This window comes from Dendrobates tinctorius, unplaced genomic scaffold (genome assembly GCF_039654945.1).
Source record: "Dendrobates tinctorius isolate UK_male_01 unplaced genomic scaffold, ASM3965494v1 ptg000246l, whole genome shotgun sequence".
NCBI classification, from domain to species: Eukaryota; Metazoa; Chordata; class Amphibia; order Anura; family Dendrobatidae; genus Dendrobates; species Dendrobates tinctorius.
In genome coordinates, this window is record NW_027361913.1 from 5,225,627 (window position 1) to 5,247,850 (window position 22,224).

General features: G+C 39.3%; 1 protein-coding gene and 1 long non-coding RNA gene across 2 annotated transcripts in view; one reads left to right on the top strand and one right to left on the bottom strand.

Moving 5' to 3' along the window:
• The window catches only part of LOC141063221 (uncharacterized), a 72,253-nt gene that overhangs the window by 44,811 nt on the left and 5,218 nt on the right, over window positions 1-22,224 (top strand). The window contains exon 2 of the long non-coding RNA XR_012224845.1: window positions 15,257-15,400. This is a non-coding gene — a long non-coding RNA (uncharacterized lncRNA). The remainder of the gene's footprint in view (window positions 1-15,256; window positions 15,401-22,224) is intronic.
• The window catches only part of INKA2 (inka box actin regulator 2), a 65,435-nt gene continuing 51,207 nt past the window's right edge, over window positions 7,997-22,224 (bottom strand). Inside the window, exon 2 of the mRNA XM_073557281.1 lies at window positions 7,997-15,865. Coding sequence (XP_073413382.1) covers window positions 14,870-15,865 — 996 coding nt within the window. The 3' untranslated portion in view covers window positions 7,997-14,869. The remainder of the gene's footprint in view (window positions 15,866-22,224) is intronic.

Genomic DNA, 22,224 nt, shown 5'->3' on the forward strand with positions numbered 1-22,224 from the left:
GAAACGGGATCCTTAGATGCAGGTAAGCATACTGATCCCAAGCGTTGATGCAGTGGGCAGGAAGGCACATGGGCACTTAGGACTTGGAATCTCAGGATCAGCAGAATGGATGGAGTGGAATCCAGCAGGGATAAAATCAAATTGTAAACATACACACAAAAGCACAGATGATGGAGCACACCAAACACAGAGAGCTAGCATCTCAATCCCAAGACACAGGTGGGTGTCTAAATGAGCCCCACTATGGCCAATTTACAAAACCCGACATGGAGCACAGCAGAGGGCAGGGGACCCAGGGGAAGGAAATGGTGCACAGGATACCTGGGATATGTGTTTAAGATCTATTTTAGCCTTAAAGAGTACCTATCACCAGGTCAAAGTTGGCCATTTTATGCTTCTATTTCTATGTTGTTTTTTTTAAATTTAACAATATTGTTCCAGATGTATGGGCACTTTATATTTAGTGTGCCCAATATGCTGATTTTTATAGTCTTTGCCATTGGGGCATTGCCCACTGGGTAGTGCTGCAGAGTACCCTTTGTAAAGACTATACAAATTTGCTAACTGGAACCATATGAAGGAATTTAAAAAAAAAAGAGTGGAGTAACCAGAACAAAATAATAACAAAAAGTGCAAATTTTTGATATGGTAACATGTCCTTTTTAAGCAGATGAACTTTACTTGCCTTACAAAAAAGTATTACCATAGAGTTTATAGCTTCTGACACCTTCCGAATGTCTGCCTCTAGCATTTACAATGGGCAGAATCAAACTCACACCCTGTCATTCCTCTGTTTAGACTAATTACCATTTATGCTATATTTTTGGGCATCAGAAAATAATTCCCAATCCATCAAAATTTTACATAGAGACATTGCCAAATCTCAAGCAGATATACTAATATGACAAGCATAGATAGAGTTAATTGCAACTCCATTTCGGGAGAAAAGCTGCTGCATGGTTCTGAATAAGTAATCCTCTGAGAGATAATCCTATTTAGTGTCAGATGGAAGACTTTCCTTTAAAGTGCATGATGTCCTTTTTACACAGTCAAAGGTCCCTCACAGAGAACTGTCTCTTTTCCTCCATCTCACTGGGGTGTTTTTCAGATGGAAATGCTCTGCTGATGTGTCAAAATATGACTCTGATTCCCTGAGTCTGTGCCTTCTACAATACCAAGACATTCACTGCAGACAATACGGTACTTTTGTATTTTGTCCCTACAGAGGTAGAGAAAATATGAAATAAATTCCTACTCAGTCTGTATATAGACTGTAGGAATGTGGCTACTGTGTGTGTATCTTATGTAATAAGTCACACTAGAACGAGTAGAATCTGCATTCGCCAAATATAGTTCTAGGCCTACAAATCTCCCAACTATGTAGTACTAGACCTAAAAATCCCCCAAATATATTTCCAGGACTAAAAATCGTTCAAATAAAGTTCTAGGCCTAAAAATCGTTCAAATATAGCTGTTTTACATTATCTGTACTGTCTATTTTTGGATTAACCCCTTGTGAGCCTGTATAGTCGGAAACTCTGTTTATTATGTATAATTTTAATATATTTCAATAAAATTGTTTATATATTTTTTCCTAAATACTCGTTTTTTCTGCTATAATTAGTTAGAAAGAATTGTGCATTATAGTATTGTATTTGGAGTTAAAGAGGTGATATTGTTATATCCAGAATTTTTTGGGAATATTGGTGATAAATATAGTTCTAGGCCTAAAAATTCCCCAGACATAGCTCGAGGCCTAAAAATCTCCCAAATTTAGTTCTAGGCCTAAAAATTCCCCAGACATAGCTCGAGGCCTAAAAATCTCCCAAATTTAGTTCTAGGCCTAAAAATTCCCCAGACATAGCTCGAGGCCTAAAAATCTCCCAAATTTAGTTCTAGGCCTAAAAATTCCCCAGACATAGCTCGAGGCCTAAAAATCTCCCAAATTTAGTTCTAGGCTTAAAAATCGCCAAATATAGTTGTAGGCCTAAAAATCCGCTAAATATAGTTCTAGGCCTAAAAATCGTCCACATATAGTTCTAGGCCTAAAAATTGTCCAAATATCAAATATACAGTGGGTACGAAAAGTATTCAGACCCCTTTAAATTTTTCACTCTGTGTTTCATTGCAGCCATTTGGTAAATTAAAAAAGTTCTTTTTTTTCCTCATTAATGTACACTCTGCACCCCATCTTAACTGAAAAAAACAGAAATGTAGAAATTTTTGCAAATTTATTAAAAAAGAAAAACTGAAATATCACATGGTCATAAGTATTCAGACCCTTTGCTCAGTATTGAGTAGAAGCACCCTTTTGAGCTAGTACAGCCCTGAGTCTTCTTGGGAATGATGCAACAAGTTTTTCACACCTGGATTTGGGGATCCTCTGCCATTCTTCCTTGCAGATCCTCTCTAGTTCCGTCAGGTTGGATGGTGAACATTGGTGGACAGCCATTTTCAGGTCTCTCCAGAGGAAACACCTCAAAACCTGAAGTGTGATACTGGCCCAACACTGGGAAAAGGTAGCAGAGGGAAATGTCAGGGGTAAAGAATAGTGATGAGCGAGCATACTCATTACTCGAGATTTCCCGAGCATGTTCGGGTGGTCTCCGAGTATTTTGGTGTGCTCGGAGATTTAGTTTCTGTCGCTGTAGCTGCATGATTTGCGGCTGCTAGACAGCCTGAATACATGTGGGGATTTCCTATCAAACAGGCATTCCCCACATGTATTCAGGCTGTGCAGCAGTCACAAATCATGCAGCTGCGGCGACAGAAACGAAATCTCCAAGCACATCCAAATACTCGGGAGATCACCAGAGCATGCTGGGGAAATCTCGAGTAATGAGTATACTCGCTCATCACTAATAAAGAGCAAGCCCTGATGGATTTGTAACATTTCTGCAAGACACCGAGCTAGGTAAAGGACATAAGCTCTGCAGCAGCAAAACAGTAGAACATTATTTTAAAGAAGGCTAATTGGAAAGATATTTAACTTTCTGTTTAAGAAGCAAATAAAACATTAAAAAATTCTGCGTTACACTTGATAGCCAGTCGCCTGGGCAGGGTTAAACAATTCAAGTTTATCTGGGAAAAATGGTTTATTTCCTCGAAGTACTCTTGTGATTGATATAAATTAAAATTCCTAACAATGAATATCCATTATATTCCTTTGTTTGCAATTAGACAGCACAGAATACCTGATATTTGTTATGTAACATTACAAATTGTCAAGATGAGCACTTCATAACTGACATTACCAAGAAGAGCAATTACACTGTGCAGCAAATTTCAGGGAAGTTCTTGTCCCCTGAGAAAATTTTATTGTGTTTTATAGATTTTGATATGCTGAACACTAATATGTGCCCCAAAAGTCTGTATCATGTAAGGTTTTTAACCCCTTCATGGCCAGGGCTTTTTTTTTTCGAGTTTTCGTTTTTCGCTCCCCTTCTTCCCAGAGCCATAACTTTTTTTTATTTCTCCGGCAATATGGCCATGTGAGGACTTATTTTTTGTGAGACGAGTTGTACTTTTGAACGACACCATTGGTTTTACCATGTCTTGTACTCGAAAGCAGGAAAAAAATTCGAAGTGCGGTAAAATTGCAAAAAACGTGCAATCCCACACTTGTTTTTTGTTTGGCTTTTTTGCCAGGTTCACTAAATGCTAAAACTGACCTGCCATTATGATTCTCCGTGTCATTGCGAGTACATAGACGCCAAACATGTCTAGGTTCTCTATTATCTAAGTGGGGAAAAAAAATCCAAAATTTGCTTAGAAAAAAAAAAATTGCGCAATTTTCCCAGACCCGTAGCATCTCCATTTTTCGTGATCTCAGGTTGGGTGCCGACTTATCTTTTGCGTGCCGAGCTGACATTTTTAATGATATCACTTTTGTGCAGATATGCTGTTTTGATTGCCCGTTATTGCATTTTAATGAAATGTCACAGAGACCAAAAAAGCGTAATTCTGACATTTTGATTCTTTTTATCGCTACGCCGTTTAGCGATCAGGTTAATTCTATTTTTTTATTGATAGATCGGGCTAATCTGAATACGGCGATACCAAATATGTGTAGGTTTTATTTTTTTTTTCATTGTTTTATTTTGATTTTGAAAGAGGGAGTGATTTGAACTTTTATGCTTTTTTTTTTTTTACTTTTGGTATGCTTCAATAGCCTCCATAGGAGGCTAGAAGCTGCCACAGCGCGATCGCCTCTACTACATAGAGGTGATGCTCAGATCACCTCTACGCAGCAGAATTACAGGCTTGCTATGAGCGCCGACCACAGGGTGGTGCTCATAGCAATCTGCCATCAACAACCATACAGGTCTCGAGGAGACCTCTGGTTGTGATGGCAACACAGCGATGACCCCCGATCACGTGACGGAGGTCGTCGCTGCGCGTATTTCCAGACTGGTGTCCGAAAGTGCATTTAATTGCCTGCTGTCAGAGTTTGACAGCGGCATTTAACTACTTAATAGGCGCGGGAAGATCGCGATTCCGATCGCGCCTATTGCAGCATATGTCAGCTGTTAAAAATAGCTGACATGTCATGGCTTTGAGGTGGGCGCACCGCCTGGGCCCACCTCAAAGCGGGGAATACTGCCAGCTGATGTACTATTCCATCAGGTGGCAGTAAGGGGTTAAGAAACAACAGTTTATAGTCAAAATTATGACGTCCGAGACACTACATACATGTTCAAAGTTCGGTGCCCTGCTGTTGCCAAGGAAGTTGAAGGTCACATCTTTAAAGGCTCTCCATGCAACTTGTTCAGCACCTTGCAAAAGACAATCAAAGCTACTGTCATTCATTATATCTCTGATCTGTGGGCCAATAAAAATACTTTCTTTAATCTTTGCATCATTTAAGGTACTGTCACACTAAGCGATATCGCTAGCAATATCGCTATAACTTGTGACGTTATAGCGATATTGCTAGCGATATCGCTGTGTCTGATACTTACCTCCGACCGCTCCCCCGCTGGTTATCACTGATCGCGCGAGAACGTCCTGGACCGTTTCTCGTCGTCAGCTTCCTGCGGCGCTTCCTGCTGTGACGACGAGCGACACGTGGAGCCGGGCGGGAGGACGCAGGAGTGCCTAGTGTGACAGGTAAGTAGCGACCCCCGTCCCCAGCGATGTCGCTGGTGAGATCTGCCTGTGTGGCAGCTCACTAGCGACCACTTAGCGATGCACCAGCGATCCTGACCGCGTCATATCGCTGGTCGGATCGCTGGTACATCGCTAAATGTGACAGTACCTTTATTCTTGGAAATTTCTGTTGCAAGTAAGAAAAGGCTTTTGATTCTTTGTTCATTGATTTGACAAAATTCTTCATAAGCCCAAGTTTAACATGCAAAGGAGGGAGAAATATCTTTCTCTATGTTTTGTATTATTATATGCTGCACTATACAGTGGGGAAAAAAAGTATTTAGTCAGTCAGCAATAGTGCAAGTTCCACCACTTAAAAAGATGAGAGGCATCTGTAATTTACATCATAGGTAGACCTCAACTATGGGAGACAAACTGAGAAAAAAAAATCCAGAAAATCACATTGTCTGTTTTTTTTTCATTTTATTTGCATATTATGGTGGAAAATAAGTATTTGGTCAGAAACAAAATTTCATCTCAATACTTTGTGATATATCCTTTGTTGGCAATGACAGAGGTCAAACGTTTTCTTTAAGTCTTCACAAGGTTGCCACACACTGTTGTTGGTATGTTGGCCCATTCCTCCATGCAGATCTCCTCTAGAGCAGTGATGTTTTTGGCTTTTCGCTTGGCAACACGGACTTTCAACTCCCTCCAAAGGTTTTCTATAGGGTTGAGATCTGGAGACTGGCTAGGCCACTCCAGGACCTTGAAATGCTTCTTACGAAGCCACTCCTTCGTTGCCCTGGCAGTGTGCTTTGGATCATTGTCATGTTGAAAGACCCAGCCACGTTTCATCTTCAATGCCCTTGCTGATGGAAGGAGGTTTGCACTCAAAATCTCACGATACATGGCCCCATTCATTCTTTCATGTACCCGGATCAGTCGTCCTGGCCCCTTTGCAGAGAAACAGCCCCAAAGCATGATGTTTCCACCACCATGCTTTACAGTAGGTATGGTGTTTGATGGATGCAACTCAGTATTCTTTTTCCTCCAAACACGACAAGTTGTGTTTCTACCAAACAGTTCCAGTTTGGTTTCATCAGACCATAGGACATTCTCCCAAAACTCCTCTGGATCATCCAAATGCTCTCTAGCAAACTTCAGACGGGCCCGGACATGTACAGGCTTAAGCAGTGGGACACGTCTGGCACTGCAGGATCTGAGTCCATGGTGGCGTAGTGTGTTACTTATGGTAGGCCTTGTTACATTGGTCCCAGCTCTCTGCAGTTCATTCACTAGGTCCCCCCGCGTGGTTCTGGGATTTTTGCTCATCGTTCTTGTGATCATTCTGACCCCACGGGGTGGGATTTTGCGTGGAGCACCAGATCGAGGGAGATTATCAGTGGTCTTGTATGTCTTCCATTTTCTAATTATTGCTCCCACAGTTGATTTCTTCACTCCAAGCTGGTTGGCTATTGCAGATTCAGTCTTCCCAGCCTGGTGCAGGGCTACAATTTTGTTTCTGGTGTCCTTTGACAGCTCTTTGGTCTTCACCATAGTGGAGTTTGGAGTCAGACTGTTTGAGGGTGTGCACAGGTGTCTTTTTATACTGATAACAAGTTTAAACAGGTGCCATTACTACAGGTAATGAGTGGAGGAAAGAGGAGACTCTTAAAGAAGAAGTTACAGGTCTGTGAGAGCCAGAAATCTTGATTGCTTGTTTCTGACCAAATACTTATTTTCCACCATAATATGCAAATAAAATGAAAAAAAAAACAGACAATGTGATTTTCTGGATTTTTTTTTCTCAGTTTGTCTCCCATAGTTGAGGTCTACCTATGATGTAAATTACAGACGCCTCTCATCTTTTTAAGTGGTGGAACTTGCACTATTCCTGACTGACTAAATACTTTTTTTCCCCACTGTGTATGTCATGTCTGTATTTTAATATTTTTATGACTGAATTAATGACTTCTTTAATATTTAGAATTACTGGTATTATGGAGTTGATTGCTCGTTTTTTGGTGTTTTCCATTTGTACGGCAGAAGTAGCAATCTGTAACATGATCTCTCTGCTCTCTCCATGTCATTGGGACAGTGAATGGCATTGAAGGTTATGATCCATTCAGTCATGCTCTAAGTATGTCAGTATTGTCTTTTGATTCCTCCCCTGCCCAGGAGATGTGGTATACTCCGTACACGGTCAGCCGAATGATTCACTGCGCCTGCGCAGAATTCGCATAAGAAGTGCTTGCATATGTGTAGATCAGCGATTTATCTTATTTCAGTGGAGAATTCAGAATATACTGTTTCAGAAAAAGTTCATATATAGAATTATAACAGAATATTATAATGTTTCGTATCATTTCTCAAAAAAATTAACGTGATAGGAAAAATCTGAAGTCATTTCTGAAATCAGCAAGCAAAAATCTATCCGGAACATTCAAATTTGTCCAAGGGACAAAACCTTGGTAATACAGTGGGATTTGTGATGTTTGGGTTATTTGTTTAAGCCTGGGAATTATCAAACTTACTAAACCAAGCAACAGTCACAGATAAACCCACCAAACACCTTTTCATATAATCACTTACTCCAATCCTCCCAACCATGCAGCATGCGCTAGCTCTGATGATGTGTTACAGTCAGGACCCAGATTATATAGGGGATAGGAGTGGCTAACTGTGCTCAGCTGAGCGCCCAGACTCCCAGAGCTCCCAACATGGCCGATTAACCCCTGTTCTGCCAATAGAAATTTACGCTGTTTAAAAAGGTGTTTATTTTCTGCGCAGGAGCAAGAGCAATCAGACGCTGCGGTCTTCTGGCTTCTCTCTGTTGCGGTAACCCCGTGAGAATATTAGCCATAAAGACCGATAAAGAAATAGAAATAATAGGAGACAACATCTGTAAAAGATTCATGTATTTTAATGCCCATAATATCATAATATGTGTTTGTATATATATATATATATATAACAACAGAAGACAACCTGGAATACTTTTCTTACCACCAGAATGTGCAAAATTGTCACAATTTCTGAAAATCCATTGAAACGTTGAAATTAAAGCAGATTAAAACTAAAACATTAGTCAGTAAAAGGTAAAAGATGTGCGTTGCATGTAATTATTGTGGATACTGAGGCTGACCAATAGGTAGATGCAACAGGGTTTTGAAGTTCAGTTGCGATTGCAGAAATTTCACCATTTTACCATGGCTTGCATTTGCAGTGTTCACCAATTCTTAAAGAAGTTCATCCCAAAATGTTAAAATATCCCATATCCATTAGACAAATGAGAACTTCCAGTTGTGTGAAAAAGTTATTGCCCCCTTCCTGATTTCCTATTCTATTGCATGTTTGTCACACTTAAATCTTTCAGATCAACGAATAAATGTAAAAACAAAAGACAAAGATAACACAAGTAATCACAAAATGCAGTTTTTAAATGAAGAGCTTTAATATTAAGGGAAAAAGAAATCCAAACCTACAGGGCCCTGTGTGAAAAAGAAAAACATTTAAGGGTGAAAAACATACAAAAGAATAAAGGAAGGGGGCAAACACTAATTCACACCACTGTGCCTCTCACTAGGTGTCCTCACAATCTGAAGATTGGAACCAGGGAATCAGGCTCTGCAGATCTATCTATTTCTTTCATTCACACAGACAATAAGAAGAGCAGAGGTCAATTATGTGCACCTCCACTCCATTCAAGACAGGGTTCTGCAGAGCCCGGATCCAATGTTCCAGAGCTGGTACTTCCAACGATCAATAGGTTGTCCACTATCCTACAGATATTGCATAATTTAATAACGTAACGTTTTGTAACTAACCATTTAATGCTGATGCCCAATCCAATATAAGATTGCAGTTTAGTGTATGATGAAGTCTAAGCTTACTGTATGTTTGTAAAATTCTTTTATTGCTCTTCATTGTGTAGGCATTATCACTCATTCAAACACTGAGACTGATCACACATGGTTCGTTGTGTGAAACATCTGTTTTCATGCATATCTGTACGCTTGTCATTTTTCATTCAATATCAACACAAAAATCATCTGAATGTTCACATATTTAAGGTCTAAATTGCACCAGTATAGGATGACGTTTAATAAATAGAAACCATGTCGTTTATGGAGCAATATAGAAAGTTTAATGATGCACATCTATGTCACATATCAAGAAGACAGATATTTAATGGGAAAAGAGGGTCAGGAGGACTTGGGTCCTTCCAAAAGAGGGATGCTTGGGAGGATATGACATACATTCTCGACATTCAGGCTTATAGTATAATATCTTAAGAACTGGAATGTCCCTTGAAGGAAGCCAACTGATGTCACAACTATAAGCCCTGGATAAACATTTAACTTGGGGCAAAGGCTGAGTGGACCTGCAAGGAAAACAGGAATTTCAACAATCACATTAATTTAGACATTATACGTGGGCAGACACAAGTGCTTAGAATTCAGAAATGAGAAAAAGGAAACGGTCTTAGGAGCGCAGGAAAGAGACTCCGACAAGAGATGGGTTTAAACCACAACGCGTTTTGACGGAGGATCCGTCTTCATCAGGTTGAAGTTCTTCAAAACGTGTTGTGGTTTAAACAATCTCTTGTCTGAGTCTCTTTCCTGTGCTCCTAAGACCTTTTCCATTTTCTCATTGCTCCTATCCTCTATTGGAGGTTTTCGGCTGGAGCTGCGGTGGAGACCTGACATCTTTGTCTGCCCCTGGGTTGCTTCCTAAGCGCTCCTCTATGACCGCTTATCACTGACTCTTAGAATTCAGAAATGGCATTTAAAAATAATTTTGCACTTCACAGTTTCACAAGGACAAATTTAGTTATTACATTTGTGTCTATTTTAAACCAAACTTCTCTAACGTCTGTATTTTTAACTTGTATTTACACCTTTATTCCAGTGTTAACTTTGCAGAAACCAATTAATATCTGGATCGCATGCAATCTGACATAGACAAGTCACATGCTAATGTTAATTATGCAAATTGCCTCTTCAGAGAGGAAGAGGACTAGAACTCTAGCACCACCTATTGGAAGTAGCAATCCTAAAAGTCAATGTTGACCCTTTAACGAGCCTTGTTACATGACTTAGGATAAAAGCCAAGCCAGAATCTCAATTTGCAGACACTGTGTTTCGGGGTACAGCCCCTCGTCAGTGCAAAGTGTGAGATCTGATTTGGCTGTGAGCCAAATGCTAATGTTATAAACGATTGCGATATATTATTATGGTGCTTACATATCAGAGCAATTCTGAGTTTCAATGCAAGTAATGTGTTTTTATACTTTCTTTTTCACATAAAAACTGTGAAAAATGCATGAGAATCCAAAAGTAAAATGTACATCCAATATAGTCAACTTGATGTTTTTTTGTTATCACGGATTTGTGTTTCTTGTTTTTTTTAATGCACTTTTCCTTACAGTGTTTTTTCATGCATTTTATTTTGGTGGTCATACTTGATCTCCTCCTTTCAGAAAGCTATAAAATGAGCTCCGCATTCTAGTCTGGGAAAAACACAGCAAAAATCCAGACAGCTGACATTGTACGTCTCAATTTTTACGTGAAAAAAACAATGTGTTCATGAAATTTTAAAAGAACGCAGTTACTTTTCTAAAAATAATATTTTCTGCCCTATTTTGTCTGCATCAAAATAAGTGCAGAAAAAAGGCATCAAAAATGCATTGTGCGCATTGACCTTTAGAATTCAGGCAAATCTTTTCAGTTTACTCCCCAATCTCATAATATAAGGGTGGAGAACTTGAAAATAAAAAAATGTGAGCAGTTTATAAAATAAATATGTACACGTTACTAATATACTTGTATTACAAGAGGTTTCTTGATCTCAAGATTTCAGTGCCGATATTGAGTTACGGCAGGTCTACTTTTGGCTTGTGTTTTACACTGGAGAAGGCTTCCTACATTGGCATGTAACCAGTGCCGTCAGTGAAGTTAGCTGGCCAAATGGTACAATCAGTCCTTTTTCTATTAAAGGGAATCTAATGATAATAATAATAATAATAATTTCACACCCAAACTATTTCTATGAACATATAGCGCTTTTAGACACAAGTCCAGCAATACCTCTACATGGCCAGTCCATCCCTCCATTACTGAGAAATCAGGGTTTCAATTGATATGCAAAAGAGGGTGTAGATCTGAAGCCTCTGTCACTCCAGCTCTATTCCCCGTCCAGCACCACCACTTCCTGCTTGACTGACAGCTTCTATGCTCTGTGTCATCAGGTATCAGACAGGCAGCAGGCAGCACTGTGTTGGAAATAGAGCCAGAGTGATAGAGGCTTGAAATCTACAGCCTAATTTGCATATCAATTCAAATGCTGATTTCGCAGTAATGGAGGAAAAGATTGGCCATCTAAAGATATTGCTGGACTTGTCTTTGAAAGACCTATATGTGCATATTTTTTTTTTTGGGGGGGATCCCCCTGACAGATTCCCTTTAAGGCCTATACAAAGAGAAGCTTAGCAATTGTGATGAGTCAATACTAACACAGGATTCACCCGACTGTATTGAACACAAGCTATAAGTGGTGCTGCCAGAAATGGCGATCTCACATCTTCAGGTCGGCGTACCTTTCTAAATACAGGTATAATAATAACAACTTATATGCAAAAAGCAGAAGCAAAATTCAATTTCCTCATCAAGTTCTAGTCTAGAAGACTAACATATAAGCCAAACACGTTTCACACAGCTACTGTATTACAGTATGGAGACACATGACAGTTTATAGCCTAACACTCTACATATCAAACTCTCAAATAAATTCAACATTCTACATTGTGGCAATCAAAGCATAAAAAAATATGAAAAAGCCTAAAAAATGGCCACCGACAGTGATAGTTATATTCTGCACTTTCTTTCTTATAAGACAAATCTAGATTTAGGGAGATCCAAATTTCTTATTCCTCCATCTGACATTTATAGAGTCTCATGAAAACACGTGGCATGTTGTCCACAGAAACCAATCAAATGTCGGCTTATATTTTTTAAGATGTATTGAAAAAAAAAATAGACAATTTTGAGCATTGAGGTTCAGTGCATACTGCATATTTTTGGCGACTGTTTCTCATCTCATGGCAAAACTAATATAATGTGCTATAGTATATACGATAACCATACCTATTTACCTGGTAGACAGAGTTTTTCAGCCTTGCTCTAGACATATGGGTAATGAATGGTAACCCTACTTCAGTGCCACTGCTGGAAACCAGTGGGGTTTTTTAATGTATAGTAGAAGACATGTAAACTACAGACCTAAAATATCTGGAATGTTGAACCTCAGATCCATATTTAATAAGACCATGTCATGATTGCACACAGGGGAGGGGAATTGACCATACTTTGTTCTGCACATGGCAAGGTTGAGAGGGTTATGGTTTCAGTGCATGGTTTCCACCCCAAGTCCTAACATTTCCACATTTCCATATTTTCATTTAATATAACAGCAGTTAAAGTGGAACTGAATGCTTCTTGTGATAACCAGAGCCACTATCAGCACTGGGGATATTGCATTTTCAATGATGATTCATCTCATAATCAGTTAGGAAAGAAAAGACTCATTAAGTTGAGCTGATGAACATCCAACCAATGAGCAAAATAGTCATTGGATCATTCAAGTTGACATTATCAAAATCATTGTTAGGTTTCATTTAGACATTAGTTTTTTTAAGCACGAGTTCAATTCATATTTTTCTATGTGGCTGTTCAAATGTCCATGTATTTTTGTGAACCAAGAGGTCCACACAAGAACATGGAAACTTGTCCAATTTTGATTCGAGTCATGGATCAAAGTCGCTAATGCAAGTATATGGGTCAGTAAAAAAATTGGAATGAACTTTGATGTCATCCTTCTATTTTTCCCGGACTGTTTGATAGAAGAAACTTGGGAAACCTCTCTTATTTTATACAAGAAAAGCTAACAAAACTCTGATGACACTCTGATGAAGATCTGATCCAAAACATTGATGAAACTCGGACTGTTTTTTTTTTGTGTTCGAGAAATATCATTGACATGTGAATGAGCCCTTAGTGCCAGAACATTCTGTGTAGACAGGAGGCACACTACTGATAATGATATTCTATGTGCACTTAATGATCATATTAGCAATCATTCTATGTGTAGAATTGTGGACGCACTGTGTAAATAAGCCATTACACCCCAGCTAATTGGCTTGAATATAGCTAATCGGACAATTAAAGGTTGTCGTTGGCACGTGTAAGCTGGCCATGAACTTTATGTAACTATTGGCAGATCCTTTTCAACCCCCCTTATAACCCTTATAAGATGGCAGAGTGTGCATATGGTCTAAAAAGACAAATGGGAGTTAGCTACTAAAGAACACCCCCAATAGAACAAAAGGTTTGGGCATGCTGAAACTAAAGGATTGTCCCAACATCAGCCATTAAGGCAGAGTTGGGACACCACTATATATCTTAGATAGTCAACTGGTCTTGTCAATATTGGCTCTTTTACCTGCCTTTAATGAGCTTGGCTAACTTTTTTTTTCTGATACCAAGCTAATGAAGATCCTATAAATAAACACAAGCTACCTGAAACCAATAATTGCCATATTGGTCATATTTATTTCACTATTAAAATATTAAATTTTGACAAGTTTTTTTTTAACATCACAAACAATACAAAACTGTCCAAGTCAAAGGAAATGACATGGCCTAACCCTAATAAAAAGCAGATATCTTATAGCAAAGGTGACACCTTGTGAAAAATGGTGTACTGCCGCCGTAATGAAGTGAGATGAGGGTCGTATTTTGTCTGATATGTGTTTGAGCATAGAAACCTAAGGGAATCTGTGGTAGATATTACGGTAAGTGGATGATCAATCACGACATTACGAGTACGAAATTCAGAACTTTGTTTTAGTCAACGATACAGGATCAGATGATTAGGTGTAAGTCAAAAACATACATACTAATTGGGCTTCTACCCAACATACATTGAATGAAACAATTTTGCCACATTGCATCACAAGTGCTTCAGTTGGATAGATAGAGTGCAAGTATACAAAACAAAATGCACATTGTACCCAGTGTTCATGCCTTGCTCCTGATCTAACACATGTCCATGCTTCCGTAGATTAAGTAATTGTATATTTAGTCATTTCAAGTTACTTTATTTCTGGAGATGCAAAGACAATACCAAGATATGATAGGCCTTGAGGTAATTACCGGACAGACCGGTCCAGTCATAGTATTAGTAGGAATTTCACTTGCTTTCAGCATTGACAAAACAACAATGACCTTTCTTTTTCCTTTTAGCAATACGATATAAAAATAGACTTTCTTAAGCCATATGATGCAAGAAGATCCCGGCAGTAAAGGTTCAAGGCTTTAGGAGACATAATTTCTTATGGCTCGTATTGAGAAGTTTGGGATTAGTGTAAATAACTGGCTATTTACATTGTTCTGTAATTGCACTAAATTAATTGTAGAGGCTCATAATTGCCCGAAACCTGATTTTTCTGCAATCCGTGAAGCAATGTTCAAGTCTATTTTGGGCAGATTGTCAAAAATATTTTTGTAGTAGTTCAAAGAGAAGAAGAACACAGTAGACCGAAAAAAAGAGATATCTGAGCGCCAAGAACCAGCTTGGTCTTCTATATATCTATGGTAGTTGTAATATGTGAAATCTACAAGAAAAAAGCAAAACCTTTGAATTATAAAAGGTATATGGAAACAAATCAAGTCATCACAATGCGAGTGACTCTTGTGGATATGCATTGAAAGGTTTCATCCTAAACCCAAACAGCTGTGTTCATGTCAAACCCTGGGTACACAGAATTTCCTTGCTTCTGGTCTTTCTTGGCACTTACTGCAAAGCTTTTTCCATCACTTCTCCTTTGTTTTTCAATTTTGCTTTTAAAGTCATTTGCTGATGGGAAATAAAAAACGTTTTTTGCTTTACTCGATTTCTTGCTCCTCTTGTAGATCTGAGGTTTTTCTTCTTCAAAACTTGGCCAACCAGGTTTTTCTTTGAGCAGCTTATCCCGGTCTGGACGAACGCTTCGTAAAAACTTTTTGAAAAAATTGGCCGTCAGGGAAAACTTTTTGTAAATTTCATGTGATCTGCTGATGCTTAAAAGACTTTCACAGTTTTCTCCCTTTTTCTCCATCTCTGGTAGATCTAACCAGTTTCCAACAAGATCTGCAAAAATGTTGTCACCCAAGATAAGGGGTTGTCTGTTCCGGCTCTGTGACATAAGAGAAGATGTCCAGTCATTGGCTTCATCACATATAAAATCCTCAGAACTGCGTTCAATGTCAGAGTGAGTATTATCATGAAGGAAATGGTTATGAAAGCTGGAAGATGTAGACTGTGAGTCACATTTCTGCCACCTGTCCAGTGAAGGCAATATGGGCAAAGAGGTCTCAGTCTCTGCTATTCTTTCCGACAATACCTGATGACCTTGTTTCATGCTTGGAATGGAGACAGAGCTAACTGTGCTAACAGCCCATGACCCTCGGCTACTAGCCAACGAGCTGTTGTCTAGACGCTTTCCACCTGCCCATATATTCTCAGCCTGTTTTCTGGACTCATGCCTGACCTCCGTAGCCTCGTGTACACTTTGGCAATATGGATTCACTCTCATAGTTTGAAGCCGGTTCCGCTCCCCAGAAATTTCCAGCTGCTCAAGAGCTGTCTGAACCTGGAGTAGTTTCAGTTCCTGGAGTGCGCCCATCATAGAGTTCATCTGCTCCTGTAAATCTTCTCCAACTTCTCTCATTGACAGCTGCAAGAAGAAAGAAGCTCTAGTTAAGAACAGATCAAACAGTTACAAATATAAAACAGAGTTTTTTGGATTAAGCTATTTAACTTCGCTGTCTACTTAGTCCAATGCAAAGATATCCTATATGCCACATATAAAGTATCTCAATGGGAGTAGCTGTGCCATGTGTTTAAAGGGAATCTGTTATCAGCTTTTTGCTACCCAATCTGAGTGCAGCATGATGTAGGGACAGAGACCCTGATTCCAGGGATGTGTCACTTAATTTACTGTGTGATCCACTTTTGATCAAAAACTGTCTTATCTGCTAAACATCTTTTTATAATACTGACTGGCAATTTCTGTTAATTCTGTGCATAGGCAGAAAGCTGCCAATTAATGGTGGGAGTGTGATTTGACTACCTGACAGTAGGACAATGTTGATAAAACAATGACTTTATAAAAAAAACTACAGCAAGCATCCCAGTAAGTGACACATTGCTGGAATCAGAGTCTCTGCCCCAACATTATTCTGCTCTCGGATTAGGTAGAAGAAACTTGGTGACAAATCCCCTTTTAACCCCTTTACCCCCAAGGGTGGTTTGCACGTTCATGACCGGGCCAATTTTTACAATTCTGACCACTGTCCCTTTTTGAGGTAGTAATTCTGAAGCGCTTCCATGGATCCTGGTGATTCTGACATTGTTTTCTCGTGACGTATTGTACTTCATATTAGTGGTAAAATTTCATTCATATAACTTGTGTTTATTTGTGAAAAAAACAGAAATTTGGCAAAAATTTTGCAATTTTCCAACTTTGAATTTTTATGCCCATAAATCACAGAGATACGGCACACAAAAAACTTAATAAGTAACATTTCCCACATGTTTACTTTACATCAGCACAATTTTGGAACCAAAATTTTTTTTGTTAGGAAGTTATAAGGGTTAAAAGTTAACCAGCGATTTCTCATTTTTGCAACACCATTTTATTTTTACGGACCACATCACATTTGAAGTCACTTTGAGGGGTCTATATGATAGAAAATCCCCAAAAGTGACACCATTCTAAAAACTGCACCCCTCAAGGTGCTCAAAACCACATTAAAGAAGTTTATTAACCCTTCAGGTGCTTCAAAAAAAAATGAACATTTAACTTTTTTTCACAAAAAAATTACTTCAGGTCCAATTTTTTTAATTTTACCAAGGGTAACAGGAGAAATTAGACTTCAAAAGTTATTGTGCAAATTGTCCTGAGTACGCTGATACCTGATATGTGGGGGAGAACGACTGTTTCGGCGCATGGCAGAGCTCAGAATGGAAGGAGCTCCATTTGTCTTTTTTCAATGCAAAATTGGCTGGAATTCAGATCGGACGCCATGTACTTTTTTTTTTAAATGTTATTATTTTTCCCTAACTAAGGGGATGATAATGGGGGGTTTGATTTACTATTTATGGCGGTATTTATTTTTGGCCGCTGTCGCACGCTATAAGACGCTTTTTATTGTAAAAATAGTTTTTGCATCACATTTTGAGGCCTATAATTTTTCTGTATTTTGACCCACAGAGTCATGTGAGGTCTTATTTTTTGCGGGACGAGTTGATGCTTTTATTGGTATCATGTTTGGGCACGTGACATTTTTTGATCGCTTTTTATTCCGATTTTTGGGATGCAGAATAAACAAAAACCAGCGTTTCATGTATTTCTTTTGGGGGGTGCGTTTACACCGTTCCGCGTGCAGTAAAATTGATAAGGTGGTTTTATTCTTCGGGTCAGTACGGTTACAGCGATACCTCATTTATGTCTTTTTTTATGTTTTGGCGCTTTTAAGCAATGAAAACAATTTTATATAAAAAATAATTATTTTTGCATCGCTTTATTCTGCAAGCTATAACTTTTTAATTTTTTCACTGATGACACTGTATCATGGCTCGTTTTTTGCAGGACGAGATGATGTTTTCAGCGGTACCATGGATATTTATATGTGTCTTTTTGATCACGCGTTATTGCACTTTTTGTTCGGCGGTATGATAATAAACCATTATTTTTTGCTTGTTTTTTTGTTATTTTTTAAGGGGATCGCTAAAGGGGTTAACTAATGGGACAGTTTTATAGGGCGGATCGGTACGGATGCGGCGATACCAAATATGTGTACTTTTATTGTTTGTTTTGTTTTTTTATTTCCAAAAAATTAATTTATTAGGGAATATTTTATTTTTTTTTAATTTATTTAGCGATTTTTTTAAACTTATTTTTACACTTTTTTTTTTTAACTTTATTAGGTTGTCCCGGGGGGACATCACTGTCCTGTGACAGATCGCTGATCTGTCACATCACAGATCACTGTGACAGATCAGCGATCTGTCACAGGCATAGACGCAGACTTCCTCATGCCTGCGCTTTGCAGGCACTGAGGAAGCCAGCTCCCTGCAGGCCCCCGAAGGTCCCCGTCGCCATCTTGGATTCGGGGACCTGCAGGGATGGAGCCCCCCGCAGCAGCGCTGCACATTGCCGATGCTTCCCTTTAACCCCGGTACACCGCAATCGTGTTTGATCGCGGTGTGCAAGGGGTTAAAGTGTCGGGGGCGGTCCGTGACCGCCCCTGACACATTGTGCCAGGTGTCAGCTGTGATAATCAGCTGACACCCGGCCGCGATCAGCTGCTCTCCCCCCGTGAGCGCAGCTGATCGCGCTAGACGTACTATCCCGTCCATGGGCATAGGGGCCCAGGACCCATGGACGGGATAGTACGTCTGATGTCAGGAAGGGGTTAATATTAATTGTAAGTGAAAAAAAATCATAATAAAAACACATTACTATCATAACTCAATGAGACTCTGGTTATCACTTTTTAGGGCAATTCCATGTTATAATAAAATAATATTGCAATATTGTAAACATCCCTTGTCATTTCTGTATGAAGAATTTGCAGAGCACATTACATTATATGCAGCACATTATATGCCTTATATACACCATTAAAACAATATTGTAAATATAAAATATACAAAGCGCATTGGGCTTTAACCCCTTAGTGACGGAGCCAATTTGCAGCTTAATGACCAGGCCACTTTATGAGGTTATAACTCTGGAACGCCTTAACGGATCCCGCTGATTCTGAGATTATTTTTTGTAACATATTTTACTTCATGTTAGTGGCAAAATTTCTTTGATATGCCTTGCATTTATTTATGAAAAAAATGGAAATATGGCGAAAATTTTTAAAATTTTGCAATTTTCAAACTTTTAATTTTTATGCCCTTAAATCAGAGAGATATGTCACACAAAATACTTAATAAATAACATTTCCCATATGTCTGCTTTACATCAGCACAATTTTGGAACCAATTTTTTTTGTTAGGAAGTTATAAGGGTTAAAAGTTGATCTGTGATTTCTTATTTTTACAACAAAATTTACAAAACCATTTTTTTAGGGACCATCTCACATTTGAAGTCCCTTTGAGGGGTCAGTATGACAGAAAATACCCAAAAGTGACGCCATTCTAAAAACTGGACCGCTCAAGGTGCTCAAAACCACATTCAAGAAGTTTATTAACCCTTTACGTGCTTCACAAGAACTGAAGCAATGTGGAAGGAAAAACTTAATATTTAACTTTTTTTTACAAACATTTACCTTAACTTCGGAACCAATTTTTTATTTTCACAAGTGTAAAAGAAGAAAATGAAGCACAAAATTTGTTGTGCAATTTCTGCTGAATACACCGATACTCCATATGAGGGGGTAACCACTGTTTGTGTGCACGGCAGGGCTTGGAACGGAAGGAGCGTCATTTGACTTTTTCAATGCAGAATTGGCTGGAATTGAGATTGGACGCCATGTCGCGTTTGGAGAGCCCTTTATGTGCCTAAACAGTGGAAACTCCCAACAAGTGACCCCATTTTGGAAACTAGACCCCCCAAGGAACTTATCTAGATATGTGGTGAGCACTTTGAACCTCCAAGTGCTTCACAGAAGTTTATAACGTAGAGCCGTGAAAATAAAAAATCATATTTTTTCCACAAAAATGATCTTTTTGCCCCCAAATTTTTATTTTCACAAGGGTAACAGGAGAAACTAGACCCCCAAAGTTGTTGTGCAACTTGTCCTGAGTACACCAATACCCCATATGAGGGGGTAAACCACTGATTGGGCGCACAGCAGAGCTCAGAAGGGAGCGAGCGCTGTTTGATTTTTTCAATACAGAACTGGCTGGAATTGAGATCGGATACGATGTCGCATTTGGAGAGCCCCTGATGTGCCTAAACAGTGAAAAAACCCCAAATTACACCATTTTGGAAACTAGACCACTTAAGGAACTTATCTAGATGTGTGGTGAGCACTTTGAATCCCCAAGTGCTTAACAGAAGTTTATAGCGCAGGGCCATGAAAAGAAAAAATAATTTTTTACTCAAAAATGATGTTTTAGCCCGCTATTTTTTTTTCACAAGGGTAACAGGAAAAATTGGACCACATACGTTGTTGTGCAATTTTTCCTGAGTACACTGATACCCCATATGTGGGGGGAACCACTGTTTGTGCACATGGCAGAGCTTGGAAGGGAAGGAGCACCGTTTTGGAATGAAGACTTTGATGGAATGGTCTGTGGGTGTCATGTTGCATTTGCAGAGCCCTTGATGTGCCTAAACAGTGAAACCCCCCCACAATTGACACTATTTTGGAAACTAGACCCCTTAAGGAACTTATCTAGATGTGTGGTGAGCACTTTGAGCCCCCAAGTGCTTCACAGAAGTTTATAACGCAGAGACGTGAAAATAAAAAATAATTTTTTTCCTCAAAAATGATTTTTTAGCCACTAATTTTTATTTTCACAAGGGTAACAGGAAAAATTGCACCACAAAAGTTGTTGTGCAATTTGTCATGAGTATGCTGAAACCCCATATGTGGGGGGAACCACTGTTTGTGCGCATGGCAGAGCTCGGAAGGGAAGGAGCACCGTTTTGGAATGAAGACTTTGATGGAATGGTCTGTGGGCGTCATGTTGCATTTGCAGAGCCCCTGATATGCCTAAACAGTAGAAACCCCCCACAGGTGACCCAATTTTGGAAACTAGACCCTTTAAGGAACTTATCTAGATATGTGGTGAGCACTTTGAACCCCCAAGTGCTTCACAGAAGTTTATAACGTGAAGTCGTGAAAATAAAAAATATTTTTTTCCACAAAAATTATGCTTTCACTCCCAAATTTTAACTTTCACAAGGAAGAAGAAATTGGACCATAACAGTTGTTGTGCAATTTGTCCTGAGTACGCTGATACCCCATATGTGGGAAAGAACCACTTTTTGGGCGCATGACAGAGCATGGAAGGGGAGGAGGGTCGTTTTGTATTTTTGCAATTTTTTATTTTCACTAGGGTAACAGGAGAAATTAGACCCCATAAGTTATTTTCTAATTTATCCTGAGTACCCTGGTACCTCATATGTGGAGGAGGACCACTGTTTGGGCACACGTCGGGGCTTGAAAGGGAAGTAGTGGCGTTTTGGAATGCAGACTTTGATGGAATGGTCTGCGGGCGTCATGTTGAGCTTGCAGAGCACTTGATGTGCCTAAACAGTAGAAACCCCCCACATGTGACCCCATTTTGGAAACTAGACCCCCCAAAGAGCTTATCTAGATGTGTGGTGAGCACTTTAAACCCCTAAGTGCTTCACAGAAGTTTATAACGCAGAGATGTGAAAATAAAAATCTTTTTTCCACAAAAATGATTTCTTAGCCACCAATTTTTTATTTTCCCAAGGGTGACAGGAGAAATTAGACCCCCAAAGTAGTTGTGCAATTTGTCCTGTGTATGCTGATGCCCCATATGTTGGCGTAAACCACTGTTTGGGCACACTTTGGGGCTCGGAAGGGAGGGAGCACCATTTGAGTTTTTGAACGCAAAATTGGCTGCAATCAATGGTGGCGCCATGTCGGGTTTGGAGACCCCCTGATGTGCCTAAACAGTGAAAAGCCCTCAATTCCAGCTCCAACCCTAACCCAAATACACCCCTAACCCTAATCCCAACCCTAACCATAACGCTAACCACAACCCTAACCCCAACACACTCCTAACCCTAATCCCAACCCAAACCATAACCCTAACCACAACCCTAACACCAACATAAACCTAACCCTATTCCCAACCCTAACCACAACCCTAACCCTAATTCCAACCCTAGCCATAACCCTAACCACAAATCTAACCCCAACACACCTCTATCCCTAATCCCAACCCTAATCCCAACCCTAACCCTAATTCCAACCCTAACCCTAACTTTAGCCTAACTCTAACCCTAATGGAAAAATGAAAATAAATATATTTTCTTTATTTCATTATTTTTCCCTACCTATGGGAGTGGTAATGGGGGGGTTTATTTACTATATTTTT